General features: G+C 35.1%; 2 protein-coding genes and 1 long non-coding RNA gene across 6 annotated transcripts; all 3 read right to left on the minus strand.

Moving 5' to 3' along the window:
• Nucleotides 1–2,994: 2,994 nt before the first annotated feature.
• Nucleotides 2,995–4,686, minus strand: LOC104090657 (uncharacterized). The gene is made up of 2 exons (XR_684975.4): nucleotides 4,307–4,686; nucleotides 2,995–3,409 (listed from the first exon to the last, which is right to left on the minus strand). It is a non-coding gene; the product is annotated as an uncharacterized lncRNA (long non-coding RNA).
• A 1,002-nt stretch (nucleotides 4,687–5,688) lies between these two features.
• Nucleotides 5,689–11,680, minus strand: LOC104090658 (large ribosomal subunit protein mL43). Of its 3 annotated transcripts, none has more exons than XM_009595816.4 (4): nucleotides 11,608–11,680; nucleotides 10,162–10,241; nucleotides 8,787–8,893; nucleotides 5,689–6,061 (listed from the first exon to the last, which is right to left on the minus strand). In XM_009595816.4, the coding sequence occupies exons 2-4, from the start codon at nucleotides 10,239–10,241 to the stop codon at nucleotides 5,889–5,891; spliced, it is 360 nt and encodes a 119-aa protein (XP_009594111.1). In that variant the 5' UTR covers nucleotides 11,608–11,680; the 3' UTR covers nucleotides 5,689–5,888. The 3 variants fall into 3 exon arrangements, with proteins under 3 accessions (XP_009594111.1, XP_009594110.1, XP_070055642.1); XM_009595815.4 differs by lacking the exon at nucleotides 11,608–11,680 and adding an exon at nucleotides 11,229–11,465; XM_070199541.1 differs by lacking the exon at nucleotides 11,608–11,680 and having other exon boundaries at nucleotides 8,817–8,893.
• A 9,156-nt stretch (nucleotides 11,681–20,836) lies between these two features.
• Nucleotides 20,837–25,285, minus strand: LOC104091366 (kinase-interacting protein 1-like). 2 transcript variants are annotated; one of them, XM_070199542.1, is made up of 3 exons: nucleotides 25,015–25,284; nucleotides 24,847–24,937; nucleotides 20,837–23,815 (listed from the first exon to the last, which is right to left on the minus strand). In XM_070199542.1, exon 3 carries the CDS (start codon nucleotides 23,811–23,813, stop codon nucleotides 21,150–21,152), a length of 2,664 nt encoding a protein of 887 aa, XP_070055643.1. In that variant the 5' UTR covers nucleotides 23,814–23,815; nucleotides 24,847–24,937; nucleotides 25,015–25,284; the 3' UTR covers nucleotides 20,837–21,149. The 2 variants fall into 2 exon arrangements, with proteins under 2 accessions (XP_070055643.1, XP_009594989.1); XM_009596694.3 differs by lacking the exon at nucleotides 24,847–24,937 and having other exon boundaries at nucleotides 25,015–25,285.
• Between the last annotated feature and the right edge of the window lie 2,468 nt (nucleotides 25,286–27,753).

Raw genomic sequence — 27,753 nt, forward strand, 5'->3', positions numbered from 1 at the left:
GGATGACAAACTGAAACAAGTACAAATATCTAAGGGGCTATTCTGCCATTTTTTTAATTATCCCATGTTCTTTGATATATCAGTGTCAATTGCTGGAGCTCATTTTTAGAATTTTTACCCATTAAATAATAGTCTTTGAAATGCTGGATTGCCATTACTTTGAATTCTTTTTTTGGACTAGTTCATAGGATTGGAGATTATCTTGACTTATGCAGATAATTTGCACGAATGAAGTGATTTACTAATTAATAAAGATAAGCATTGAACAAGCTTTTTTTTTCTTTGTTAAAATGCTACTAAACTAGTGAAACTTTAGGGAATCTGTTAAGTCTACCCGGCATTGTTCATTGGGTAAACTTAAGGGATAAACTTTGTAAAGACTTAGGACCCGTTTGGCCATGAGTTTTGTCAAAATAAATTTGGGATTTATTTAGCAAACACATGTTTGGCCATAGATTTTGCCCACATTTTGGCAAAATCCCAAATCCAAAATTCCAAAATCACCTCAATTGCTGATTTTGGGCCAAAATATGACCGTTATATTTTTTAAATTTTTTAAATATTACCCTAAACTTTTATAGTTTGTAAAAGAGCCCACATTTATTATAACTAACTAAATATTTGATGAATATGCTCCCTTATCAGCTCAATCCTTTGTGCATCTTACTTTTGCTTCTGATTTGTAGGCTAAACGGCTTTCTGAATACTCATATCAGTTAACTTTTTCTTTTTAATTAGGAGCCGTAATTCTCTAATGGGATTTCATTGTAATTAATGATTTATATAGTTCATTAAAAAAAAAAAAAATTTGTACCAAACTTATTTATGTTCAGGACTATGGTTTGCGATAATGGTACTATTGGGTATTTGTGATAGTTTTTAGAACTTGTGGGGTATAAGTCATGTTTCATGTTTTTTCAAATAAAAAGTGAAATATGTTTTGAAAAATCATGTCCAAACACATTTTCATCTTCGAACCAAACTTCACCCAAATCAGATTTTTCAAAACAAATTTGGGAATCTATGGCCAAACGCTAGCTTAATCTTCCTCACTGTCCGGCACTACTATGTCTTCATCTATCTTCTCCTTCTTCCTCATATTCATCCTCATCGATAAATAGTCCCCAGTTATCAGTCAAGTCTTGAATTACTTGGGTAAAGTTAAATGTAGCACTTGTGTCTCGGCTGCAATATGGCACTAAACAATCCAATGTCTGTGGTAATTTTTGATGAATCTGTTTGTCTGAAAAGTTGTTGATATGAGAGCAATGTCATGCACCGGCCATTGCTGGAATGATGGTTGAATAATTGGCGTTGTAAAATGAGGTCGTCCTATCATTGCAAATCCATAATTCTGAGCAAGTAAATTCATGTGATAACTATGCTGACCACTCATTTTAAAAATGTTGTTTCTATTTGTTGATTCAGTCTTTGACGTACATCTCCAAAAGGCTTATATCATAATCTTATCCGCAAATTTTTGAGGCATAGTAAAAAAATATTGCAATGACTGATCATTCTCACTTTTTAACTCGATGAAGCTTGTATTGTTACCTTGAAATGAACTTGGATATTTTCCTGAAATTGAAACTTTAACATCATCACTGTTTGTTCCCATTTTCTCAAGCAATAATGCAACCAACTGAACATAATTCATTGAAATGGACATGTTAACAATCATTCTGGCACATTCATCAGTATACCGAAATCCGTTCATTTCAGTAACTATCCCTCTCCACCCCCCCCCCCCCCCCCACCCCAAAACCCAATATAGAGCAACCATCACATTGTGTTCAAAATTTGAAATCTTTACACTTATGAAAAAATGACGCATAAAAATTGATTACGTAAAATCGTAACAAACAAAAAAGAATATATTTTTGTAATAGATGACAAGAAACTGAATTATTTATTTAACCCATACCTTTTGAATTGCTTATGCATATGTAAAATAGGCAGAAGACTGGTTGAAGAAAATTTGGTGAGCAACAATTTATTAAATGATGCATTGTCAAATCATCCGAGGTCGAGATTGTACAGTGATAAAACTTTGCCGTAACATTTTAGGTTACAATAGTTACTGCCAGTAACATTATTACATAAATTCCAACTACACTCAATAACTGGTGTACGGCTAATTCTTAATTGCCAAAGAATCATTACTCTCAGTAACGCTATAAGAGAACGTTATTGATGGTTACAATTTATACCTCTGTTTGTTCCGTCAGCCGTTACTTTTTGCCATTAAATTTTTTGAATAAAATATTTCCTATTTCGTTACTGAGAAATACGTTTATATTATTTCGGTTAAACTTCAAGAAAATGTACTAGTTTGGTTAAGTGACTTAAATAATGGGTTAGTTAGGTTAAAATCAAACCAACTCATATAAACGATGATATCAAAGGCGAGGAAGAGACAGGAAACGATTTAAAATTGTGGTATGGAGTCATCATAAGTACCACTGTGAGATAAAGATCAAATACTGTCCAAACCTATATATACTTGTAATGTGAATCGTATTGCATCAGATGATACTTTCAATACATCTCTTACTCAAGGTAAACACATCACACAAAATCACTACAACTACAACAACATACCCAGTATTATCCCTCACCGTGGGGGTCTGGGGAGGGTATTGTGTACGCAGACCTTACCCCTATCTTGTGAGGATAAAGAGGTTGTTTCCAATAGACCCTCAGCTTAGGAAAGCATAAGCACCACATTAATAAAAATATAGACAAGAAGGGACAGTACCATCTCACAAAATCACTGAAATATAGAATAAAAACGATAAAGTGGAACTTCTGTGAAGTATCAGTGATCGCATTCGCCAATATTGAGATGAAATATAGCCAATCTAAGGGATATTCTGGCTCAGTGAAGCTGAATGCTAACAACGGAAATCGTCGTGTTAGATCAAGAAACAAGGTTTCATGGCCAAAAGATGAGACAGTGCCTTTACCAATGTTGCTGTAATTGTAAACTGTACCTCAGAACCAAATATCACTTGCAACATCGCATTAAAGGAACCATTTTATTCGAGCAATTTCAAACAACCAGAACTTAGCACTACAAAACATGGAAGAGGCCGCTACTAAAGAGGCCTACATTCTCAAATATGTAGAAAGCTGTGCTAACAGTAAACTAATAACAGAAAATGCCATGAGCCGTCTCAGAATTGAACATCCAGCCAACGTACACAACTGCATCACATGTTTGGATCTTTACCTTTGGAGTTATAAGTAGGAAATTTCATAAATAAAACAACGCAGATATACGTGGTTGTAACACAGGTAAAAGGGGCAGCCCGATGCACTGAGCTTCGGCTATACGCGGGGGGTCTAGGGAAGGGCCGGACCACAAGGGTCTATTGTACTCCGCCTTACTCTGGATTTCTGCAAGAGACTGTTGTAACACAGGTAAGCATATAAGAAATCAACAAATTGAACATTACACTGAGTAGTAGTATTCCTAGCACTATCTGGTACTGTCCACAAAGCAGAAAATGATCCAAGTTATGAAAAAGAACCAAACACATTGTAGGTCACCACAATTGCAGTTCAATAAACTGATAGAGACAGATCGAAAAGGTCATCTTGTTCTGGTTTAAACTTTAGAAAATAGCTGAAAGAACCACCCAAACCTACCTACTTATGGCAGGCACACAGTCCACAGAGCACACAACATTTTGAATGTATTTGAAAGATTTGACTGTGTGTGATGAGCTATGTTTCACGGACTCTCCAAAATGATGTTACTCCCGTGTCGGATCCTATACTTTTGGAGGATCCGACACGCACCCAACAACAACAACAATATACCCCGTGTATTCCCACAAGTAGGGTCTGGGATGGTAGTATGTACGTAGACCTTATCCCAACCTGGTGAAGGTAGAGATGTTGTTTCCGGTAGACCCTCACCTCAATAAAAGAAAAATCATAGCAATTATGACAAATAACTACGAAAAGAGAAATAGTAACAACAGCCCAAAAAAAAAAAAAAACTAATAGCGATCTAAAAATAGGGAACACAACACTAGTACTACAGCTATGAAAAGAAATACATATTTGAAAAAGAAATATGCTCGACTACTCGAGAATTTATAATTCACATCTTGGTTAATTACTTTTTTCATTGGCTGTATTCAAGAGTACCAAAGACGAAACTCGAAAACAAACTAAAACCATGTAAATCAGCAATCGACGAAATCCTAAGGCAAAAACAAAACGAAAAAGAACTACTTTTCGCGTTCAATTTCTTGTTCAGTAATTTTTCCAACACTTAAATAGTCTGATTATTTACCTTTGATTAAGGCTAAACATTAACTGTAAAGTTGGGCAAGCTGAAGTTGATTTTCACGGAACTGGCGTTCGATGTAACTCTCGAGAATTTCCATGACGCCGACGAACTTTTTCATCTCCTCGAGTTGCCGAGTCAACTCGGCTTTACGAGCCCTGGCTTGTTCCAGCCGTTCATTCACCTCCGCTAGCCGCTCTCTTAGGTTTTGCACCACCGCAGGTCTGGGTCGGGTTCGGATACGGTTCGGGTCAGTAAAATCATCCCTCGACGGCAGTCGTTGATCGCCGTAGCACATGTTTTTGCTGGAATCTTCAAATTTTGTTTGGCTAATCGATGCAATTAGCGAAGGTCCCGACGGAGTAGAAAATGGAAAATTGTGACTTAGTGCTAAATTTGCTGTCTTTCTAGCTTTAAACGTGGCAATAAGATTTTAGTGAATATAAAATTATTATTATGCTATTAAAACTAAGATAGAAATTTTAAGATCAAATTGCTATCAGATATAGAAAGATAGTCATTCTCTTTGTTATAAACTAATAAAGATAATTTCATATAAATTGATTTGAGAGTGATATTCATATTTATCATACCATATTTAAACATTGGTGGGTGAATTAAAGTGAAAAATAAAAACTCCATTGTTAGAGTTTTTAAAAGTTCGCAAATTCATAATGAGTTTTGTGATTTGTTGAAACTTTTGACAAATTTATGATTGGGTCCGTTAGGGATTGTCATTTGAAAGTTATGGTTAAAATTTGAAGCTATTCATGAAAATTTGAGCTATTTGATAATGTTTTTCGTGAGTTCAAGTTCGTTGGTGCGAAACCAAATTTGATATATGACATTATGCAACATCAAAAATAATGAATTAACTTAAGAATATAGCTAAGTAGATGCAACGTAGTGTGTTGGGGTCATACTTCTATGCAAATCTCCCTTAGAAAACTACCATCGGAAGCCTAAAAATGACTAGTGGTGACAAATCACCATTGGAGCTGCTTTTTTCAGTCACAAATTATCGTTAATAGGTCAAGAAATGACCATTGGAAGTCAACATTTTTTGAAACAATGCCTTCTAAACACCAAAAAAAATTGCAAGAAACCCCACAAACGCTATCTTACTGATTCTAATCCAAGTATTATTTATGAGGAAAACAAATAATCACAGCCAAAATGCTGAATATTATGTGGAGATTAAATCTCCCTACTAAACCAGCCAAACGACAATGGTCTGAAAAGAAGCTAAAAGCTCCTCAACAATCCTCACAATTAAGAAACTGGAAAAACAATGAAGAAAAACAAATCAGGGCCATAGTATGACCAACATTTTTCAGCCAAAGGATTTAACTGTTGACTAACATCAAATCAAGTGCAAAACTTCAACATGACAATAACAAACACATGCATTCCACTATTCCAGTATCATCATGAGTAAATTATTACATTGAAAAAATCTACCTTCTTACTACATGTAGACCATATAATCCCTATCTTGTTTGTCCAGAAGACTACACCTCTGACTTAAGAATCCAAATTATAAAACCTAGGAAGTCAAAAACACTAACTTTGAAATTTTTCTGTAGGCTTATAACTTCAATGCTGTTGACCATGTACCTTGAACGCTTGGTTGTTTTGTAACATGTCGAGTCTTCATCTTCACCACCTTTCTGCCAAGCGAATTCCTTAGCTTGGTTGCTGCTTCAAGTACTTCGTCTTGACTCAAATTTCTCACACATACAACACGCTCATTCTTGTTTTCTAATTGTAAAGCAAATAAAAAATAATTGTAAAGCAAATCAGAATTCACTGATAGTTGTAACATAACTGGCAAAGCAAATCAGAACCCACTGATAGTTACACACATGAAATGGCACCCATTGCACACTGATTTGGAAGTTAGATGCTCATGCATGAATTTTCATCCGTTAATAGAAATTACAGGAGAAACAACTGGTTTTAAATAAACCAATACAACAAATGTACAAAGTATAATTAGGAATATTATCTTCAAAACACATATTTTGGTAAAGTACATTTATAGGTATTTGTCTTCTTTGGGACGGGGTTGTGGTTGGCAAAATGTATTTGATATGAGCAAACATATTGGCTTTGACACTTCCTTTAGCTATCAACATCAAACCTGTCCGCCGGATTGTAGGCCAAAGTGGTAAAAAGAAACCTAGGGCCTGTAATTAATATGACAGCAGGGCCAGGAAGTACTGGGATAGAGAAAAGCAAAAACCAGGTACTTCCATCAACGTTCCTCAGGATTGCAAGCTCTACTTCTGGACTGCTTAAATTTTCATTTGTCCTTTTTGCTCTCTATTTTAGTGTTTGCTAGTTGCTACTTCCGCAATTCTCTCTGGACTACCTGATCTAGATCTCTTTTCTTATTGTGTTCTACTTTGGCATATTGTTCAGAAGTAGCGCAAAAAAGGGACACAGCATCTATTTCAAAATGCACAAAACGCACGCCATCATATGCCTTTGTTACTCCATTATTTAATGCATGGTTGACTGGTTGTTGCAGTCTTCTCCTTGTCTCTAGATATGTAGAATTGGGCATTTGTTATGCACACTATAGTGGTCTGTCCTTCCTAAGGACCTAGACCTCCACAATCCTATTAGTAACCCGCTGATTGGATGACTTAAAGAGGAAGCTGGTTAAGTTGTCTTGTGTTATCTCGATAAGCTGATTCCTGGTCTAAACATTTTCATGGAGCTTGGGCAGAGTTGAGCACGACCTACCGTAAATAATCCAGCAGAGTCCAAGAGGGATTCAATTACATTTGACTCGAATGCACAAAAGGATGAATGCATAGATTCAATATTAAGGAAAGCCATGTTTTAGGCCAATCAAATAATATCTACCATCGAAGAGGTGGACGCCCAAAATAAGTATGATATATAGAAGGGACTCTGCGCGAGGCAGGAGACTATTACTCTAGGAAGGGAAGTGGGCATGCATAGGCAGCTCCCTTGTCGATGATGATAGGTGGCACACCTTTGTGGAGATAAAGAGGGTTCAGAGCCACGAAATTTGGGCCAGGTGTGATAAACCAACTAGGGAACCATGACCGGCACTTAGAAGGGCTTAACCTGTCGTCGAGAGTCTAACCCATCAATGGAATTTTAGGCAGAAGTTACCCTAGAGCTGGACAAACTCCATCCTAACATAATGAGTCTTAATGCAACTGCCTACTAGTCATAGAGGTCATTCATAGTGACAAACACATAAAACACGTCTAAGCTAAGATAACAATACATTAATGTACATAACAAACATGTTACATGTATGAAGCATCTAGAGTTTTATCACAAATGTGTGCAAATGATTAACAAAACTCAAACGTAACAAATCACGCCTCAACAGACAATATGGGGATCAGTGGACTACAGACAATTTTTTTTTTTTGATAAGGTAATCACTCCTGAGGCTCAGTATCTCTGTCTTCATCTATGTCCGGAAAGATATGAAATAAGGAGTCAGTCACATCTACCCCGTGAGAGATGATATCATTCATGGCATCGCTAGGAAAATAGTTTTGTAGAAGATAATACTTGCATGTGAATTTTATAAAGTTTTGACGAGTTACATGCATGAGTCTTGTTTTGAAGTTATTATCCCAGAGACGCCATGAACGATGTTATCTCTTACCGAGTCGGTGAGGCCGACTCCTTTTACATCTATCTAGACATAGTTGAAATACTGAGCCTCATGTGTGATTTAGAGTCAGAAAAGATCCATTGAGCCCCACATGCGTAAGTAGTGAAATCGTGAAAGAAAGGACTAGAAAAAAGTATATGAGATCATGAAGATAAGAGGGAGAAGGATGGAGGGATGCAAGCCGACGGTTGGAGAATCAGAGTTTGTACTTAAGAGGTTTCCACAATATTTGCAGCAAAGACAATTACAATGGGTAGTTGGAATCGCTGAGGGTGTGAGGATACTGGATGGTAACTGAATACAGTTTATTCAAAAACAGAGCAAAACTTTTCTCCTGCTAATCACCATTTAGAAAGCTATAACTTAAAGAGGGTTCCAAATTAGAACGGGTTTCAGCCAACAAAGAGCCATAATTGAAAGCACCACCTAGAGTAGCTTTGGCACGAAGTATATTCCACTATCCTGGTTTCCCCTTTGAATAATAAATCAGGAATTTGCTTCCCTAAATTGTTTTTCAGACACTTATGCTCTTTGACCTAAGATTCTGGTAAAAATACTAGATATATGAGAAAAAGGGAAAACCACACAATAAAGAGGGCTTCTAAACATAGACCAGAAATCGAGTGGAACCCTTTTTAGTGTCTCAATATCAGGTCTAGGAATGCCTAGGCAACCCAAGCAAAAAACAAAAGATGCTCAGGTCACAGTCAACTGAAAATACCCTTGTTAATTAATTTTCATCAAATGCATCCCTCTCAGACACAATACTTTTTTTTTACAGCAAGGAATTGAGAGGACGCTGAGACAAGGTCTTACTGTATAATCCCTTCAAGAAAGGATGCTGACCACGATTTAGTTCAGTCACCACCTCAAGCTGTGGATTTTGCTCCTTCAATGCTGGCAATTCAGACTCCATGAATGCCCTGAAACAGTAGATACATACCTTAACATATACCATAGAAGTTAGAACCACTGTTATATATATTCCTCTACCTCAATCATCCGAAAACTAGCAGCCCACTCTTTTTCCTCTTTTCTGCTAAAAGCCTTATGAATAATTGTTAACCCATTTTGTTTTACAATCAAGAGTCTCAGTATTTCCTCTAATTACAATTCCTACATGTTTAAACTTCAAATAGGACTGAACAATTCATATGTAGAATTGCAGTATGGCCCATCAACAATATACAGAAATCAAAATATATGCAGTGATGCTTCTTAATTGATTTCCACATGAAAAAACGAACTTTCTTGTTATATCTAGATTGTGCCAATATTCCTATTAGGTTTGAAAAAGAAATTCAAATAGAAGTCAGACTAATAACATTATAACACTCAATCCATCCCATTTATCAAAGAAATAAAAATGCTCCGTTCATTCCCATTTTCGGTTGACCAATTTTCACACTTTCACTAGCACCAAAAATTATAAGACAACAAAGTTCAGAAGAGGTTATTAAATTGAGATGCATAAAGATACGCGTGAAACACTTCTAAATTTGTGAAGGTGGGATAATTATCCATGAAAAAGCATTGTCAAGGCTGAAATGATATAAACTATAAACCTCTTTCTTTTCTCTTGAGTTTTTAGCAGGAGTAACTTCCAGTTTTTGCTTCAAGTTGCAACTACCTTATCTGCAATTGCCACATTCCTTAAAAGAGTTGAACTAAAGTATTGATTTTCTAAAAGTTTCAGTTTGCATAATCCTTTCTCACTTCGTCTTACATGGAACTCGACAATCCCCAGTAGAAACAGTCTCATTATGATTCAAATTGAATGTAACAGGCCTACAAATACATATTTCCTAAAAAAGGGCAGCCCGGTGCACAAGGCATCCCACGTTCACGCGGGATCCGGGGTAGGGCCGCACCCCAAGGGGTAACGATGTAGACAACCTACCCTAATGCAAGCATTAGTGGCTGGGCACGAAATGAAGATTTTTTAAACTTGTGGTTTTAAACATATCATAACATTTGTGTGGCTATAAGAATTCTGAAACTTGTAGTCTTAAACATGTCATAACATTTGTGTGTGATAAAAGCTTGCCATTAAGGATAAAATCGAAAGTTTAAGTTACATTGTTTAAAAATTTAGAGAGTGGTAATTTTTTCTTAAGCAGACTAGAAAGAAAATAGGATCATGTAAACTGGACGGAAGGAGTAAGACAACAGGTGTCAAGTTAACCTTTACCTTATTCCTCTGCTACTGCCACCCCAATTGCAATAGCTCACTACCAGCTTCTTTAGCTGCCAAACACCTCTTAGTGCCATCTAGATCAATCACAATTATAAATTAATCATTTACAAATCATATTTGAAGCCGAAAATAGCATATTGCAGAGTGCTATTCAAAGTAAAATGTAGAAAAGGAAGCAAAGCTCCATTTCAAATTAGTGGAATCCTTTTTTTTTGGAGCACGTTTAATATAGCAGTCAATTCACAACTATGATACCAAAGTTGAGGCTTTAACTTAAGCAATGGGAACATACGCAACATTACAATCAAATTCACAAAAATTAGTGCTTTTACAATTAAAATTATTGCAAAGACATGAAATGATGAAATTATCTGTAGATAAAAAGAGAAATACATACGATTTTATTGGGTCTGAGAGACAGAATGTGAAGAGTTTTGTAGCAGAGAGGGAGAAGTAGGGGTGGACATTCAGTACTTCGGTACGGTATTAAAAAATTACGGTTCGGTACTTCCATATTCGGTTTATCATTGTCCATACCAAATACCGTACCAAAGTAGTTTGGTACGGTTCCGTATTTCTTGTTTGGTTCGGTACGGCTTCGGTTCTGATAGCCAACCAAACACTCATTTCAATAATATTAGTCAGTAATTTTCTTGCTTTGGACTATCTATGTTTCTTCAAGTTGAGTAATTTTCTTGCATTTCGATACTCTGCTAATCTACTTCATGCTATGTTTCAAATTAATCGGAATATCTTTAGCAGAAAGTGTAGTCATTAACATGGTTGATGATTCCACTTTATTAGTAGTCTTACAGAAAAGAGACCAAAGAATGTCAAATGACTCAAATCGAATCCTCGAAACCCAACTCCAGCCTTAAGAAAATGCAGTTAAAGGCGATGAATTAAGCACAGGAATAAAAAATTAACGGCATTAGAACAAATGCACAAGACCTCAAAGCACATAGAGGTAGTATGAACTAAACCATTTTAAGGTATTTTCCACAATTGGGAGAAATAAATCACTAGAATGACAAGAAAAAGTCAATAATTGCAGAGTATACCTCGCTTTGCCTTAGAAGAATGAAGAATGAAGAAGCTGTTTTGATTTTTTAGAAAACCTAGCCTAGCGTAAGAAGTTTAATCTGATTGACTTGGGTTGTACTTTAGGCTTAGGGGTTGGGACGTTGAATCGGGAACTTGGGAGTTGGGTTGGACTTATTTATACTCGGTAACTTGTAGTAAGTATTAGTTTACCCAAAAAAAGCTTATAAGTATTATTTAAAATTTAGGTTGATACCTTAATACCGAAGACCGTATAATCGAAATATTAATATATCAATACCCAATAACGTACCGAATACGAAAAATCAAAACCGAAATAATAACTTATTCGATTACATTCAGTCCGTTTTTTTGATTTTTCAGATTTTATGCACTTACCTGAGAAGTAGAACGTCGCCGACTTCCGCGAAGAGAAGCCCTGCCAAAATTGGAGCAATTGAAGCTCGGATTTGAATTTGAGGTAATTTGGGCTTCAGGCCGCAATCTATGCATTCGTGACAAGTGCACAGATAGCCTATTTTAGCATTTATCATTTAAATCATAGTCGCAATATTAAAAAAAATTGCAAGTTTAACCATTTTGAAACAATTTCAGGCATACGCGACTGAAGTTATAAAAATTCCCGTATGATATTTGGCTTTGGCAGGGTAAACTTTCGATATTTTTGCCTGAAATTTGACTTTTCAAGGCTAAATCTACGACATTTTTGGTTGAATTTCAGGCACTTATATATTACTACTTAGTATATTACCTCTAATAAAAACTTGTCCACATTTCATTTTATGTGGCTCCATTTTTTCTTATTAGGCCATTTCATAAAGAGTAAAGAAAATTTGATATTTAAAAATAATTTAATTTTAAACGTTTTATTTTATTTTTAATGACATACTTTTATAAACACAAGAATCTCATTATATGTTTAAGATTACAGTCTCAAAAAATTTGTGTCCTTTTTTCTTAAATTTTATGTCCAATCAAATTACGTCATTTAAATGTAACGGATAGAGTGTGAATTATTAGACTACAAAGAGAACTAATGTGTGACAATGGTAAAACTATTTTTTCTTTCCAAGTCTTGGTGGATAGAGTTACCTGGTACATGTTGCTGGTGGGAGGTGGCAGGTATCCCGTGGAATTAGTCGAGGTGCGCGTAAGCTGACCCGGTGTAACGACCCGACTTGTCGTTTTAAGAATGTAATTTCGGATTTTTGAGCTGACCACGATCGATTTTTGAGCTAATTTCGGATTGTTTTGTTGGAAAATTAGTATTTTCTTATGGAATTAATTTCAATATATTTTATTGACTGAATCGAATTATTTGTGGCTAGATTCGAGGTGTTTGGAGGTCATCAAGCAAGAAGGCGATTATGGAATATTGGCATAACTTCAAAAAGGTAAGTGCCTTGTTTAACCTCGAGAAAAAGTAAGTGTCTTGCTTAACGTCGAGTGGGGGAAATTCCCCTTAGGCATTGAGTCTTATGTGCAACTTGGGTAATTGAAAACCATGTACGCGAGGTGACGAGTACGTACTTGGTTTATATGTGTAAATTTTATTGGGTCAAAGTCTTGAGCATATTGTGTAGTAAATTGGATAATTGTTGGCATATATTTAATTATCTACTTGTCGTGCTTAAACCCTTGTTGTTGACTCTGTTGTTATATGATAATGTGATGTGATTGTTATTTGATTATTTATGAAATTTCGTGAATTTGTTGGTTGATAATTATTGGAATTTAATTTTATTTTGGATTTTTTCCTTTGCAAATAATTAATTAAATGAGCTTAAGAAGAAGTATTTATATAATTATTGAAAATTTAAATTTAATGAATACTTTGCTTTATGTCGAGTAATTTATATCTCTATTGATTGTTTTTGGGTGTTGTGCACCTTATGGCCGAGTCATGGGCTCCTTATTGTGGGAAATAATGTATTATTGATTTCTGTGGCAAGTTGTAATATTTGAGCACTTGATGTGTAATTTGTAATATGTTGTAAGATTTGAGCACCTGATGTGCAATTTGTAATATGTTGTAAGATTTGAGCACTTGATATGCAATATGTGATATGTTGTAAGATTGAGCACTTGATGTGGAATCTGTGATATGTTGTAAGATTTGAGCACTTGATGTGCAATTTGTGAAATGTTGTAATATTTGGCACTTGAGGTACAAGTTATATTATGCTGTGATATTTGGGCATTTGAGGTGCGATTTGTGAAATATTTGTGATATTGATACGCATGCGGTGAGATAAAGGTGGCTTGAAATGCGTGGCTAGTAAGGGAACTACTAGAAGTCATGCAGTGATAAAAGGTCAGGGTGTTGAAACGCATGTGGTGAGATAAGAGTGGCTTGAAACGCGTGGCTAGTAGGGAAACTACTAGAAGTCATGCGGTGTGTTAAGGGTGGCTAAAAACGTGGGATGTTATTTCGGGGGAAAAAATAATTTATTTAAAATTAAATGTGAAGGCTCCCGCGGTGATATAAGGAAATAAAAATATTGTGAATTTATTTATGATTTGGGACTACGAGGCGGTACCTCGGGAGTGCTCTTTTGTTGATATTTCTCTATGGCTACACTTGCCTTTGGTTATTTTATTTTTCCGAAATTTATAAATTCTTGTGTTTTTCGTGATGTATTATTTCACCTAATATTAAGTGTTTTGTATTTCTTGAGGTATTGTGTTGACCTCGACTTTTTCGTACGAGACTTTGTATTTTTGGGTTATACTTGTTTTGATGATTTAGTTGTTTTTAAATAAATAAAAAAATTCTAATATATTTTAAATTTGATAATTTTTTTAATCCAAATCAGTAGTTTATCTGATGTTTCATTTTATTTGAAATGTTATTTTTTCCACCCAAATGATTCTAAAATAAATTCATTCATTTATTGATTTCTTACTTGATTTAAAGATTTTCTAACCTTACTTTATTGTAAATAAATTGATCATGTGGATCTTATATACATTGAGGTTATTGGCACGTGAGTTATCCGTGCAGTTGAGATATGAAATGAGGGCACGAGGTGTCGGAAAAATATGATGATTTAATTATGGGCACGAAGTGCCGTGGATATATGAAAAATGAGTTGAGACCCGTATTTTTATGATTTTGAAATGAGGTGTCACATGGTCACTTTTTAATCGAAAGAATTATATTCAAAATATTTATTTCAAAGGACTTTTATTCGTAAGAATTATATGTGAAAGATAATTAATTGATGAACTTGATTTAAATAGGTGTAATTGTATTTATTAATTGTTGAGCGATATTAAATGGTAATCTTATTGTCTTACTGTGCATATCATTGGTTGTTTTATGTTGCCTTGTTGTGATATCACTGGTTGAGTTGTTGTTATCATTGCTAGTTATTTTCCAGTACTATTGTATACTGCTATATTGCACAGGGTATTAGACTAGTGAGTGTCTTGACTGTACCTCGTCTCTACTCCATTGAGGTTAGTCTTGATACTTACTGGGCACCGCTGTGGTGTGCTCACTCTGCACTTCTGCACATTTTGTGCAGAGCCAGGTATTGAAGATAACGGACTTGAGCAGAGTTAAAGCGCGATCGTAAAGATTAAAGGTAGAGGTGCTTGGCCGTCGCAGTCCCTTGGAGTCTTTTCATTTCATTGTACTGTTAATTTGAAATCAAACAATATTGTATATTCGGTCCTCGCGATCATTCCATTTATTCAGTTAGAGTTCGTAACTCAGTACTACCAATCTTGGGAGGTTGTATATTGTAATAATTTCCGTTGTTAGTTTTGATTATTTATTTAATTAAAAAAATAGCTTAAAAAATACAATGAAAATCGGCTTACCTAGTCTTAGAGACTAGGCGCCATCACGACTCCTGTGATGGAATTTTGGGTCGTGACACCCAGACATCACGGTTATTAAAAAAAATGGTAAAACTATTTTTACTCTATCAAATTAGCGGTTGAAGTCTTGAGTTTAGTTTCACAAACAACGTCAATAAAATCTTTCACGTGCTTTACTTAGTGCGACACGAAAAACATAATCAAATTTGCACGTGAATTAGCATGTTCAAATTATAATTAAACGGCAAAGGGCCAAATATACCCCTATACTTTCGAAAATGATTTAAAAATACCCCTCGTTATATTATTGGGTTATCTATACCCCTACAGTCATACTTTGGGTTCAAATATATCCTTCATTTAAACGGAGGGACACGTGTCATTGTCCTGTTGGTCAATTCTAAATATCTTCTAATTAATTTAAAAAAACCATTAATTATACCCGAAAAACAATTTTTTAAATCAGTTTTTTTTTGTAAAAACTGAAATTATTTTTAATACTAACTGAACAAAACGAAAATATTTTTTTTCCAGTTTTTACAAAAAAACTGCTTTAGAAAAAATTGAATCTTTTTTTCTAAAACAATGTTTTTGAAAAAACAAGCTGAAAATCAATTTTCTAAAGCAATTTTTTTTTGTAAAAACAGAAATTATTTTTACTAAAAACTAAAAAAAATGAATTTTTTTTCCAGTTTTTACAAAAAAACTGCTTTAAAAAAAGTTGAAAAATATTTTCTAAACAATATTTTTGTAAAAACTGGAAAAAAAAACTTAAAAGCAAATTTCTAAAGCAGTGTTTTTGTAAAAACTGAAAAAACAATTTTTTTTCCAGTTTTTAGTTAAAACAATTTCAGTTTTTACAAAAATATTGCTTTAGAAAATTAATTTTCAGCCTTTGTTTTCAGTTTTTTCAAAAATATTGTTTTAGAAAATATTTTTCAATTTTTTCTAAAGCATTTTTTTTGTAAAAACTGAAAAAAATAAATTATTTTTTTTCAGTTTTTAGTAAAAATAATTTCAGTTTTTTTTCAGTTTTTACAAAAAAAGATTGCTTTAAAAAATTGATTTTCGGGTATAATTAATGGGTCTTTTTAATTAATTAGAAGATATTTAGAATTGACCAACATGACGATGACACGTGTCCCTCCGTTTAAATGAGTGGTATATTTGAACCCAAAGTATGACTGCAGGGGTATAGATAACCCAAAATTATAACGAGAGGTATTATTAAACCATTTTCAAAAGTAGAGGGGTATATTTGGCCCTTTGCCGATAATTAAATATCTATCTATACTAATTTAAGAGTGGAAAGCTATAAACTAGAAGTAAAAGACTAAAATACCCCTTTTAGTGATATAGTTTTATATTTAATAACATTAATAATTAAATAAAAAACTAAGCAAATATTAGAAAAGGTGCCGTCCATTACTAAGGGATGCATCTTTTATTAAAAGGTGTGATAGTTATTTTATAAATATTAAATTATTATGCAATTTCCAGCACTTGAAATTTTGAATTTCAATGTCAAAAAGTTTACAACACTTAAGGGGCGTTTGGTTTGAATACATGCCCGGGATAAGTTATGCTGAGACTAGTTATGCTGAGATTAGTTATCCTGATATTATTTTTTATTCACTGTTTGGTAAGTTGTATTAAAAATGATAATTGCATAATTTCTAAGAAGAAGGTATAAGTTATCCCGTCACTAATTACCCCACTCTCTACAAGTTATAAGTTATCCCGGTACTAATTTTAATCCCGGGATAACTTATACCAAATTTACTAACCAAACAAAGTATTAAGATGGTATTAAATTTTTATACCAGCACTTTCTTATACCCATACCAAACGACCCCTTAGAGAAATTTCGGCACTAGAAAATTTCAGCACCCGGAAGATTCCACCAAAATGAACAAGTTTGGAACAATCATATATGTTTCAACCACTATATGATGAACCCTTGTTAGTTCAAGCAATACATAAGGATTTTGTATAGTTTTTTACCGGAGATAGATGAATATAGCATTAGATGGGGTTGTTATTGATCTTATACTTGTTAGAGTATATTTTATATTTTTCATATTTTCATATTTTTCATATATTTTAGCTTTTTCTTGTTAGAGTATTGCTCCTACATATATAATTGCTTTCCACCAAATGGAAAGTCATTGCATAAAGACATTGTTGGACTTGTTATATGGTTCTTGTACTCGGCCATCACTTTCGGCTTTATCGGTCAATTTTCGCCGATTTTAGGCTTCCCAACTGCTCTTTTGTTTTACGTTGTTGTCGCGGCTAGCAGTGCATTTTTCTTCTATGCCTATGTTGTTTATGATGAAGAGGATGATGATAGTAAATGCTTATGTAGAAATAATGAAGCAAAAAGTGGTATTACTAAAGAATACCGATCACGCCCAAGTCTAGTCATAAAAAGAATAAGTGGTCGCTGCAAATATAATCCGGTCTAAAAGTCCGGAGTCGAATCCCATAGAGAACTGGGGTTTAGTTACAACTGTTCACTATCACTAAGAAGACAAGCTCGAACAATTCCTAAGATAAATATTAAGATTATTATATCTAATTAACTAACAAATTAAAGTAGTATATTAACAACTAAAGATACTACGGGTTGGAGAAAAGATTAAGGAGGTCTAGAGTTATGATTTTCTCAATTGTCGGAATCCTCCCCGCTACGTCTTCTATAATTTCACTTAAGTATTATCTACCGATCGTGAGTACTTCGGGTGTCGTAATTCTCTTTCGAGCAACTACCACAATTTATTAGACATATTCTCTCGAACTACGTTAGCTGACACTAATTCACCGCTCACCACGATCGCACAAAAGTTTTGTTATCTCTAATCCCGCCTTTAAACCTTCCATATTGATCTCTCACATACGCTAGGAGTGATGTTGTTCAACAACTATCTAAATATGTACTATCTCTCAAGCAATACACACTAAATAGACACAGTCAATTGATGGTCATTCAATCAATAGCATGAAATACGTAGTTGAACACGTAGAGAAATCTAACAGTTCAATTATATAAAAACATAACGAGAATTTATCTTACAAAAGGTTCCATCAAAATCCTAGATAATAAATTAGCTATTCATAATAGTATGCAAAACTACAATACTAGAATTCATAACCAAATAATGAAAATAGGAAGAATAAAGTGAAAAACTCGTAGAAGAATTCACCTCCTTGCTCCTAGCGTGTTCTTGCCTCCTTGGGTCGAATCCCCTCTCTAACGATGTCTTCCCTCTCTAATGATGTCTCCCTCCCCAAAAAACTAACTCTAAGGGGTATTTATAGGGTAGGGGCCGAATTCTACATGTCCAAAACTAATGAGGAATTAAAATTTGCTCTAATGGCATCGTCGACGCGAGGCACTATCTATGGCGCCATTTTTTCGGGGCGAGGCACTGTCTGGGGCGCCAATGACAATGCCCTGGACAATGCATTGCACTGCCTATGGCACTGTTGCATCTGCGCAAGGCATTGTCTGGGGCGCCAATGACAGTGCCCTGGACAATGCCTTGCATTGTCTATGGCACTGTTGTTTCGTTGCCTTGCACTTCTTCTTTTATTGCTCCATTTTATAGCTCTAGGGTATCATTTCGTGCAACCTTTCTCCAATTCATGTCCAAGCATTCCTACATGTGAAATAAGCTCTATTAAGCGCAATTATTGCACAAATTAGCATCCAAACAACAAGCAAGTAGGATAAATAACGTCAAAAATATATGAAATTATCACAGGACATCAAATACTATATTGTAGTAATATCCTTTTTATCTCGTTTGAATTGTAATTTTACGACCCCAATAGAGCTACTTGAATGCGTTACATGTATGAATTTGACAGCAGACTAATCAAATGCAATTTTCAGTAAATGATGAATGCTACTAGAGAATAAATTAGTGGTTAAGCCGGGTGAAAATCTTGCTTCCAAGTTTGAATATTATATTGAAACATATTGCAATGGAGATAACAATTTCTCTCATCTATGACTATCGGGAGTTCAGTTCACCATCACACACTTTTTTGTTTTCATGCCGGGGAGTTCTTATCAATATTTATGTGATGAAGAGTATAGAAAAAAGAAATTCCTTATTTGACCAGAAGAAGCTCTAATCATGCTACTCAGACTATATGCTTAATACATGCAAATCGAACCTTGATTTTCGGAGTTCGAAAGAGAATGTGGGATAGAAAAATTAGTCAACTCATCGGGCTCATGACCTGAAGATTGCATGTTCGAATCATGTCCCCACCTAATCAGTGGAACATTATTCACCAAGATAGAAGGCGCAATTATTAGATCGATCTTTGACGGACACGATGGAATTTTCCTCCTTGACTTCAGTTTTGGAATATTTTCATCCGGTGTTAAAAATCACGTAGTAATCTCTTTTTTAACGTTCCCCGGAAGTAATTGAGTAAAACATTGAGAGTAGTTCCACGGGCATCGAAAAGGAAGAGTAAACCTCACTAATTTTTAACGCTTGAACCATGATATGAAATAAGTGGATAAAGCATAAATTCAATTTCAATTAATACACAACTCTTTCTTGAATTAACAAACAATTGATTGATAAATATATTTCCTATAATGAAGTAAATAAATAAAAAATTAATAAAAAAAAAATCCACTTTAAGTTGAACCTTGATTTTCGGAGTTCGAAAGAGAATGCGAGGTAGAAGAATTAGAGCCCGTTTGGATTGGCTTAAAAAGTGGCTTTTAAGTTAAGTGCTTAAAAGCACTTTATAAGTGGTGAAACTTATTTTATAAATAAACAGTTACGTGTTTGGATAAAATTGCTGAAACTTAAAACAAGTTGATGAAGTGTTTGGTAAACAAGTGCTGGTAAGTACTTTTTCTTGTTAAAATGACTGAAATATCCTTAAAGTTGTTAACATTATAAAGAAGATGATGACTATAATATTATATTTTCTGTTCATAGCTTCAAATTCAGGGGTAACACGTAAATTCATTGAATGATTTGATTTTAGAATATAATTACACCAATTAAAAAAAGGAAGGATTCAACGAGGGGTAATTTCGGGATTAAAAAAATATATAAGGGAAGAATGTAATATCCTTGGTCAAAGCAATATGACTTTTAAACCAATTTCAAAAAAGTTGGGTTTTCCAACTTATTGGTTTTGGCTTTTTTAAGCAAGTTTTAACTTTTTAAAATCCTTTTTTTGGTTGCCAAACACTTCCACAGGTTAAAAACTGCTTAAAAGCTGGTTTTATTAGCTTTTAAGCCCATCCAAACATGCTCTTAGTCAACTCATCGGGCTCATGACCTGAAGATTGCATGTTCGAATCATGTCCCCACCTAATCAGTGGAACATTATTCACCAAGATAGAAGGCGCAATTATTAGATCGATCTTTGACGGACACGATAGAATTTTCTTCCTTGACTTTAGTGTTGGAATATTTTCATCCGGTGTTAAAAATCACGTAGTATTCTCTTTTTTAACACTCCCTGGAAGTAATTGAGTAAAACATTGAAAGTAGTACCACGGGCATCGAAAAGGAAGAGTAAACCTCACTAATTTTTAACGCTTGAACCATGATATGAAATAAGTGAATAAAGCATAAATTCAATTTCAATTAATACACAACTCTTTCTTGAATTAACAAACAAATTGATTGATAAATATATTTTCTATAATGAAGTAAATCAAGAAAAAATTAATAATAAAAAAAACTCACTATTTCGACTATAAAAAAAGTCGTCAATATGAGAGAGAAAGAAAGAAAGAGAACAACGAGAGGAGGCCTTTTTCTTTATATTTATATATTTCGGAAATAGAATCATCCTGAACTTTAGGCCCTTAGCCTTGCATTTTTAGACTAATAACAATCTTCACATTACAACATACAAACAACCCTCAAATACTGCAAAATCAGAAAAAAAGAAAATGAAAGAAGAACGACCACCATTTGTAGCCTATACAGATACATGTATAACCTGAGAAAGAACAAGAAATGGAAAAAAAAAACAAAGGAAGAATAAAAACAAGATCAAGAATAAAAGCTCTACAAAGGTACTCAAGCCCTCAGGACCAGCTAGTATTTCCTATTGGGATTAATGCGCGAAAAAAGTGAACGCCTTTGCTTCTTTGGTTTAGTTCCAAAGATGAATGAATGTAAAGGAATTCTTGACCTACTCACTGAGTGCATTAGTTGTGATTGGTTTCCACTAAGTCCAAACTCTTGATCCAATTCTGTTATAGTCTTCTCAACATCTACTTGAAGTGTAGTTACACGACGAAAACCAGCTTCTAGTTCCTCACTTACCTTATTGTTCTCTTGTTTCATGTTCAAAACTTGACCTTGGAATTTTGCAGCTTCATGACTGCTGAATCTGATCTCATCTGATTCAATTCCCTCCTTTAGAGCGTTTGCTATTTCGTCTTGAATATTGCATAAAGCTGAGAATTTGCGCTCAAGTTCATCTTTCAGTGACAAGGTTTGTGCTAACCATACTGTTAGCTCATTCTGAATTTCCTTCATGTGTTTATATATTGGCTTTATTTCTGACTTTGTTTCTACTCTGGGGCTGTGATCTTGCATCACTTTGTCTTTGCTTTTGGATATTTCACGCTGCAAGTCGTGGAATGTCGTCTTGAATTTTTGAATTTGATGGAAAGTTGAACTGAATCTTAGCCAGAAATCCAAGTTTTCGTCTAATATTGCATCAATGCTCATCCGTAGTTTTTTCTCAGTTGGCGATACTGATGCATGTTGATCAACCAAAATCGTCCTGATGTCTTCTTCGTTCTCTATAATAGGATTATCTTTGTCCTTCCTTTGTGGCAGATCCTCGGGTTTTAAGCTTCGATCAAATGAAGGATCAGATGCTTGACATTTTTCTTCCTTCAACTCTTTATTTTCCGAACCATTTCCTTTCTGCAGAAGATTTAATTTTAGACGTAGATTATGTATCTCCTCATCCCTTTTTGTGATAGCACATTTAAGCTCTCTTATCTGAAGTGTGAGATTGAACTCCGCATCTCTATCTTTCTTCTCCATATCGCTTAGCTTCTTTGTAACTTCCTTATAATTCTTGAGAATTGTTGTATATTCATTTAAAAGAATATTTTCTTTATCCTCCAATCCACTCAACAACATCTGTTGCCAGTTAAGTTCGTCATCCTTTTCTGCATCTTTCTGTGTTTGTGTCTCATAAAAACAACTTCCACATTGAGCCGAGACTTTCTCATCACCTTTTCCAACTGGCGTTGGCTCCAAAAATGTGACATGCTTCTTATTGCTTTTTGTAACTTCCGCATTATCACTTACAACTGTGCTGGAACCTTGCTCTTTGCGAACTTCTTTATCTTTAGTTTTTATGGTACTTAAGTTCTTAGTACCTTTACTTGAACTAGGATGATTTTTTTGTTTTACTGACTCTTCTTGTAACCTGATTTCAACAAGTGTAGTCACTTCATCTGGTGATGAATCCGTCACATCGTGCTCCTCATCTGGTCTAACGCTACTCAATTTATCGGACAAATGGTCAAGACTGGTACGAGCTTCCACAAAGTGAGTTCTGAGGCTACTGTTTTGGTTTACAACATCTTTATTGAGGTTCTCAATAGTTTGCAACTTTGCTTCTATCGCCGTCACCCTGATATTCAGATTGTGTGTATCATCTGTCAGAGCTGCCTTATCATCTTCCAAAGATTGAACTTGTGCTTGGAGTTCATCAGCTTCTCTTCTTAATCTCTCAATTAGAAGAGTCTCAGATGAAACTGCTGTTTCTAGGCTGACCACTTTATTCACAAGCTCGTCGATTTTCTCTGCCAGTTGTGACATCGTTAAAGACTCCTTAGAGCTCGCATCAACTTGGTTCTTAATCTTGTTCTGTGATGATTCTATTTCCTTACCAACTTCTTGGTTTGGGATATTATACACATTTGGCTTTAGTTCACTAATTTTATCACCAAGATACTTATGCCTGAAGGACTGCAGTTTCTTACAAGAATCTTCGATTTTTTGGAATTCCTCTCTTGCTTCTTGTGTATATATATCTTGTTTCTCCTGGAGCTGAGTCAATGTTTCTTGACATGATTGCAGTGCTGCTTCAGCCATCAAAGTACAAGCCTCAGCATCCTCAATAACCTGGCCCTCGCCAAATTCATCCTCCAATTCATATATCTTCTGCTGCTTTTCCATGATTTGGTTTTCAAGTCCCCGGTACTTTTCAAGTCCACTTTGGTATGAACTCCTTACAAACTCTTTCACAGTTTGTAAGGCCAAAATGTCTTTCTGAAGCTTGTCAATCTCTTCAATAGCTTCACTTTTGTTCAAACCAGATTTCGCAACATCTTCTGTTTTGGATGATTTCTTGCCTTGCCTTTGTGTTGAGGCAGTTGTCATAACACCCTTCAAATCTTTTATAGGAGCCTTTGGAACCTTTGGTATGTTTGATCCACTCGGCGGGATTTGTGTGAAATCTTTTGGCATTCTTGGGACACCATATTCATCTTCTTCATCCATTGCTAGTTGTATTTGTTCAGGGAAAATAGTAGCAATAGTGTTGTTGGCAGTCTGCAATTCCTTTGACAAATGATCATATCGTTCAGCCAATGCGCGATAGGCACGATAGGATTCTTCCACAAAGTTTATCAGCTCTGGCCTTTTCTTGTAGTACATTTCTGCCCTTTTTGCAAATGAATCTCCATCCTCTTCAATGAGCTTGATCACACTTTCCACCTTCCCTTGCATATCTGTAACATCAAACATATATATGGAGTTATTTGTTTCCATAACAAATATACTATAAACTATTGGAAAGCAAGAAACAATGCAAAATCATCCAAGAAAGGATAGAAGGAAAATGGCACATTTGATTGACAGCACCACTTTTGATCACTTTGAAACAATTCTCCCCCCTTAAGGGGATATTAGCAATGGAATAGTACTATTGTGATTATATTTATTATTTTAGGTTCTTTATCAATAAAAAGGGGAAGTTTGGAGTAACGACAAAGTAGTCTCCATGTAATCTATCGGTCACAGGTTCGAACAGTAGAAGTATCCACTAATGTATGAATTATGATAGGTTGTCTACATCACACCTATTGGGGTGCGGCCCTTCTCCAAACATGAATGTGGGATGCATGCCTTGTGCACCGGACTGCCCCTTTTCGCAATAAGATTTGTACATTGGAGATATAACCACTAGAATATATTAGAGAGGCTCTAGTGTTAGATAATCTTTAAATATGGACCATTGAAATATTCTGGACCAGATAGAGCATTTATGATATTGCATTCATACAACCAACTCCAACTAGTTTAGGATTGAGGCATAACTAATGTTGTTGTTGTAATAAGATTGTGCAATCTAGCAAATATTTAAAACCCTTTGATAATATTTTTCTGCCTGGTTTTCAATTGAACAGAAGTTTTGGGGAAAAGCTTTACAAGGTAAACAAAAAATGAAATGAAGAGATAAAAACTGGAAATATATTCCAAAATCTTGCAGACTTCAATCAAACTATAAACAAGAGTTTTTCCTACAAAACAAACTATTAGCCTTATTATGACATATCATATATTCATGTTTGAATAGTTTAAGCCTTCCCCTTCTCTCCCAACAACAATATATACATTTTATATGCTCTTTTTTAATCAATATTGTAAATTCAACCAAAAAAGAACAAAAAAAAAAGGGCAGTCGGGTGCACTAAGCTCCCGCTGTGCGCGGGGTTTGAAGAAGGGTCGGACCACAATGATCTATTATACGCAGCCTTACCCTGTATTTTTGCAAGAGGCTGTTTCCACGGCTTGAACCCGTGAACTACTGGTCACATGGCAGAAACTTTACCAGTTACGCTAAGGTTCCCCTTCCCAAAAAAACAAAAAACAAAATTATCAAGACCAAAAAGCCATTTGACCTTTTTTTTTTGTGAAAAAAAAATACCTTGAAGGCTTTGTTCAAGCCATTTGGATTGTTTGGTCCTAATGTGGCTAGCTGCCCACCATGAATAAGCATTGCTTGCAGCTCTTTGCAACATCTTGCCAATTCTTGATCTTCTTTCTTCTTCTTCTTCTTGTTCAAATAATTCACATGATTAATGAAACTCTTCCTCTCTCTTTCCCCTTCAAAAGAAAAGTATCTTAGGAAAGAGGAAGAGTTTCAAACATGAGAAAAACACAATGAAAATGAAAAAAGAAAAAGAAAAACTCAAGATTTTTTTTGTTTGGAAGATTAAGGAAAATTATACTATAATTATTGGTTAATGGTTGGGAGCTACTTTCGCTCCAAAATAAGTGTTGGACCCTTCTTTCTCTTTCTTTATTTCAACCTCTCACGTAAAAAGGTTCCTTTGGCAAGTCATAGCCATAGCAAATTATCAAATAACTATATCAACGTGGTATCCACTGTTTAACCAACTATTGAATATATTTTTCTCAAGATATTATATATAGTTAGATGCTTTTGGCCTGTCATTAACTAATCTTTACTACACAAAACCCCCCCGGAAGTATAACTTTCACATTAGCTTGATGTTAAGCTATAAATGATCAGACTAGCACACAATCATGTACAAATTAAAGAGGACAGAGAAGGAAAAAATTGACACCAAAATATATTGAGGTTCGGCCGTTAGCCTATGTTCTCTCTGGGCAAGAGCTGAGAGAGTATTCCACTATGAAAAGATACCAGTAATCCCTATTACAACCCCTTAAAAAACCCAAAGCCTTTCCCAAGTTGAATATCATGCATGTTTAAGGGATTTTTGAGTATTGAACCAAAAATTAATATACAAGAGAAACTAATTAATCTTGTCTTGAACTTACACTAAACTGGTATGATAAGTTATGTATCCTGCTATGTTTTGATAATCTGACAAACTTAAATGTTAAGAACCAGATGGGGAACATGTCCACATCCTCTGAGTGCTCAAAGATCAACAAGTCTCAAGTTTGGGACATGCTCCAACTTTCAGAGTCCAAGAAACAACAGAGAGAACAGATCGACATCAGTTCCCTTGCTGACAATACCAGTCAACTCCCCACAGTTGTAAAGCGACTGCAACTGTTCCTCTGCACACACGCAACAGTGCAAACAGTGGAGCAATCACTTTATAGGGAATGTCTTTGTACCAAACATGCTTGCATCATTCAAATGATGTCACTTATGTAATATTAGCATGAAGCAAAGCAAAAACAATACACTTCCACACTCAGAATCGATCAAGCTCTCTCTCAAGTGTATTACCAACTTGTAAGTGACATTCAAGGCTTCAAGAACAAAGAGCAACATAACGAAGAACCAGTTTCCTGCATTGAGTCATCATATGCCCTTAATTGTATAGCACCTTTGTCAAAATAATTTACTTGTAATTCCTACTTAGCTTAGTTAGAAGCATTGTATAGGAAACCCTTGTAAAATCATAAACCATACGTTCGTGTCTTGGCTATAGTTAGTCGAATTGTAAGCTTTGTAATAGAGTTATTACAAATGGGCTTGTGATAGAGTTGTTACAAGTTAGTGAGGGATTAAAGGTTAATTCCTAGATTACAACAGTTTGTAATAACTGAAGTTTGCTCAGTAGTGATGTTGAAATCCTACAAGGGTAGGTCATGGTTTTTAATCCCGTGAGCTGGGAGTTTTCCACGTAAAACTCTATTGTGTCATTTACTTACTTTTGTGTACGTACGTTATGTGGAAACTGATAGAGAACCTGGTTCTCTATATAGTTTGGTGGACTCTTAGTTTCTATCAATTGGTATCAAAGCAAATTCTTTCTATCAAGTTAACACCTAGAAAGGATCCTCATGGCTACTTCACTAAACTTTGAAGAAGATCAATCAACCTACAGACCACCACGATTTAATGGCCAATACTATGGATGGTGGAAGACAAAGATGTATGATTTTATCATGACTGAAGACTTAGAACTTTGGAATGTCATCTGCGATGGTCCTTTTGTTCCTATGAAGACCATTGGAGAACCGACAGTGTTAGTTCCCAAGACCAGGAAAGAATACAACGATGCTAACAGAAAGGCTATAGAGAAGAACTTTCGAGCCAAAAAGATCCTCGTCTGTGGTATTATACCAGATGAATATAACTGAATTTCTGCCTGTCAATATGCCAAGGAGATCTGGGAATCCCTCCAAACAACACACGAAGGGACTACTCAAGTCAAACAGTCGAAGATTGATATGCTAACCACTGAGTATGAGCTATTCAGGATGAAGGGCGATGAGTTCATTCAGGAAATGCACACTCGCTTCACTTCTATCATCAATGAGCTCCATTCTCTGGGAGAAATCATTTCAAGAAACAAGTTTGTGAGAAAAATACTCAGTGTATTACCTGGATCCTGGGAAAGCAAAGTAAATGCTATCATGGAGGCAAGGGATCTGCAGAAGTTGGCCATTGATGAACTCATTGGCAATCTGAAACTTATGAAATGAAGAAGAAGAAGAAGGATAATGAGAGAAGATACCCCAAAAGGGAGAAGAATCTGATCCTCAAGACAGACAAAAATGACTCAAGCGGTGAGGATGCCGATATGGCTTACCTGACAAAGAGATTTCAGAAAATGGTTCGCAGAAATGTAGGTATTCCAAAAAGGGGCAGCTCTAGCAAGCCAAGAGGCTATGACCTATGTCATAAGTGTGGAAAGCCAAGATATTTCATCAAGTA

The sequence above is a fragment of the Nicotiana tomentosiformis genome, chromosome 4 (assembly GCF_000390325.3).
Source record: "Nicotiana tomentosiformis chromosome 4, ASM39032v3, whole genome shotgun sequence".
Lineage (NCBI taxonomy): Eukaryota > Viridiplantae > Streptophyta > Magnoliopsida > Solanales > Solanaceae > Nicotiana > Nicotiana tomentosiformis.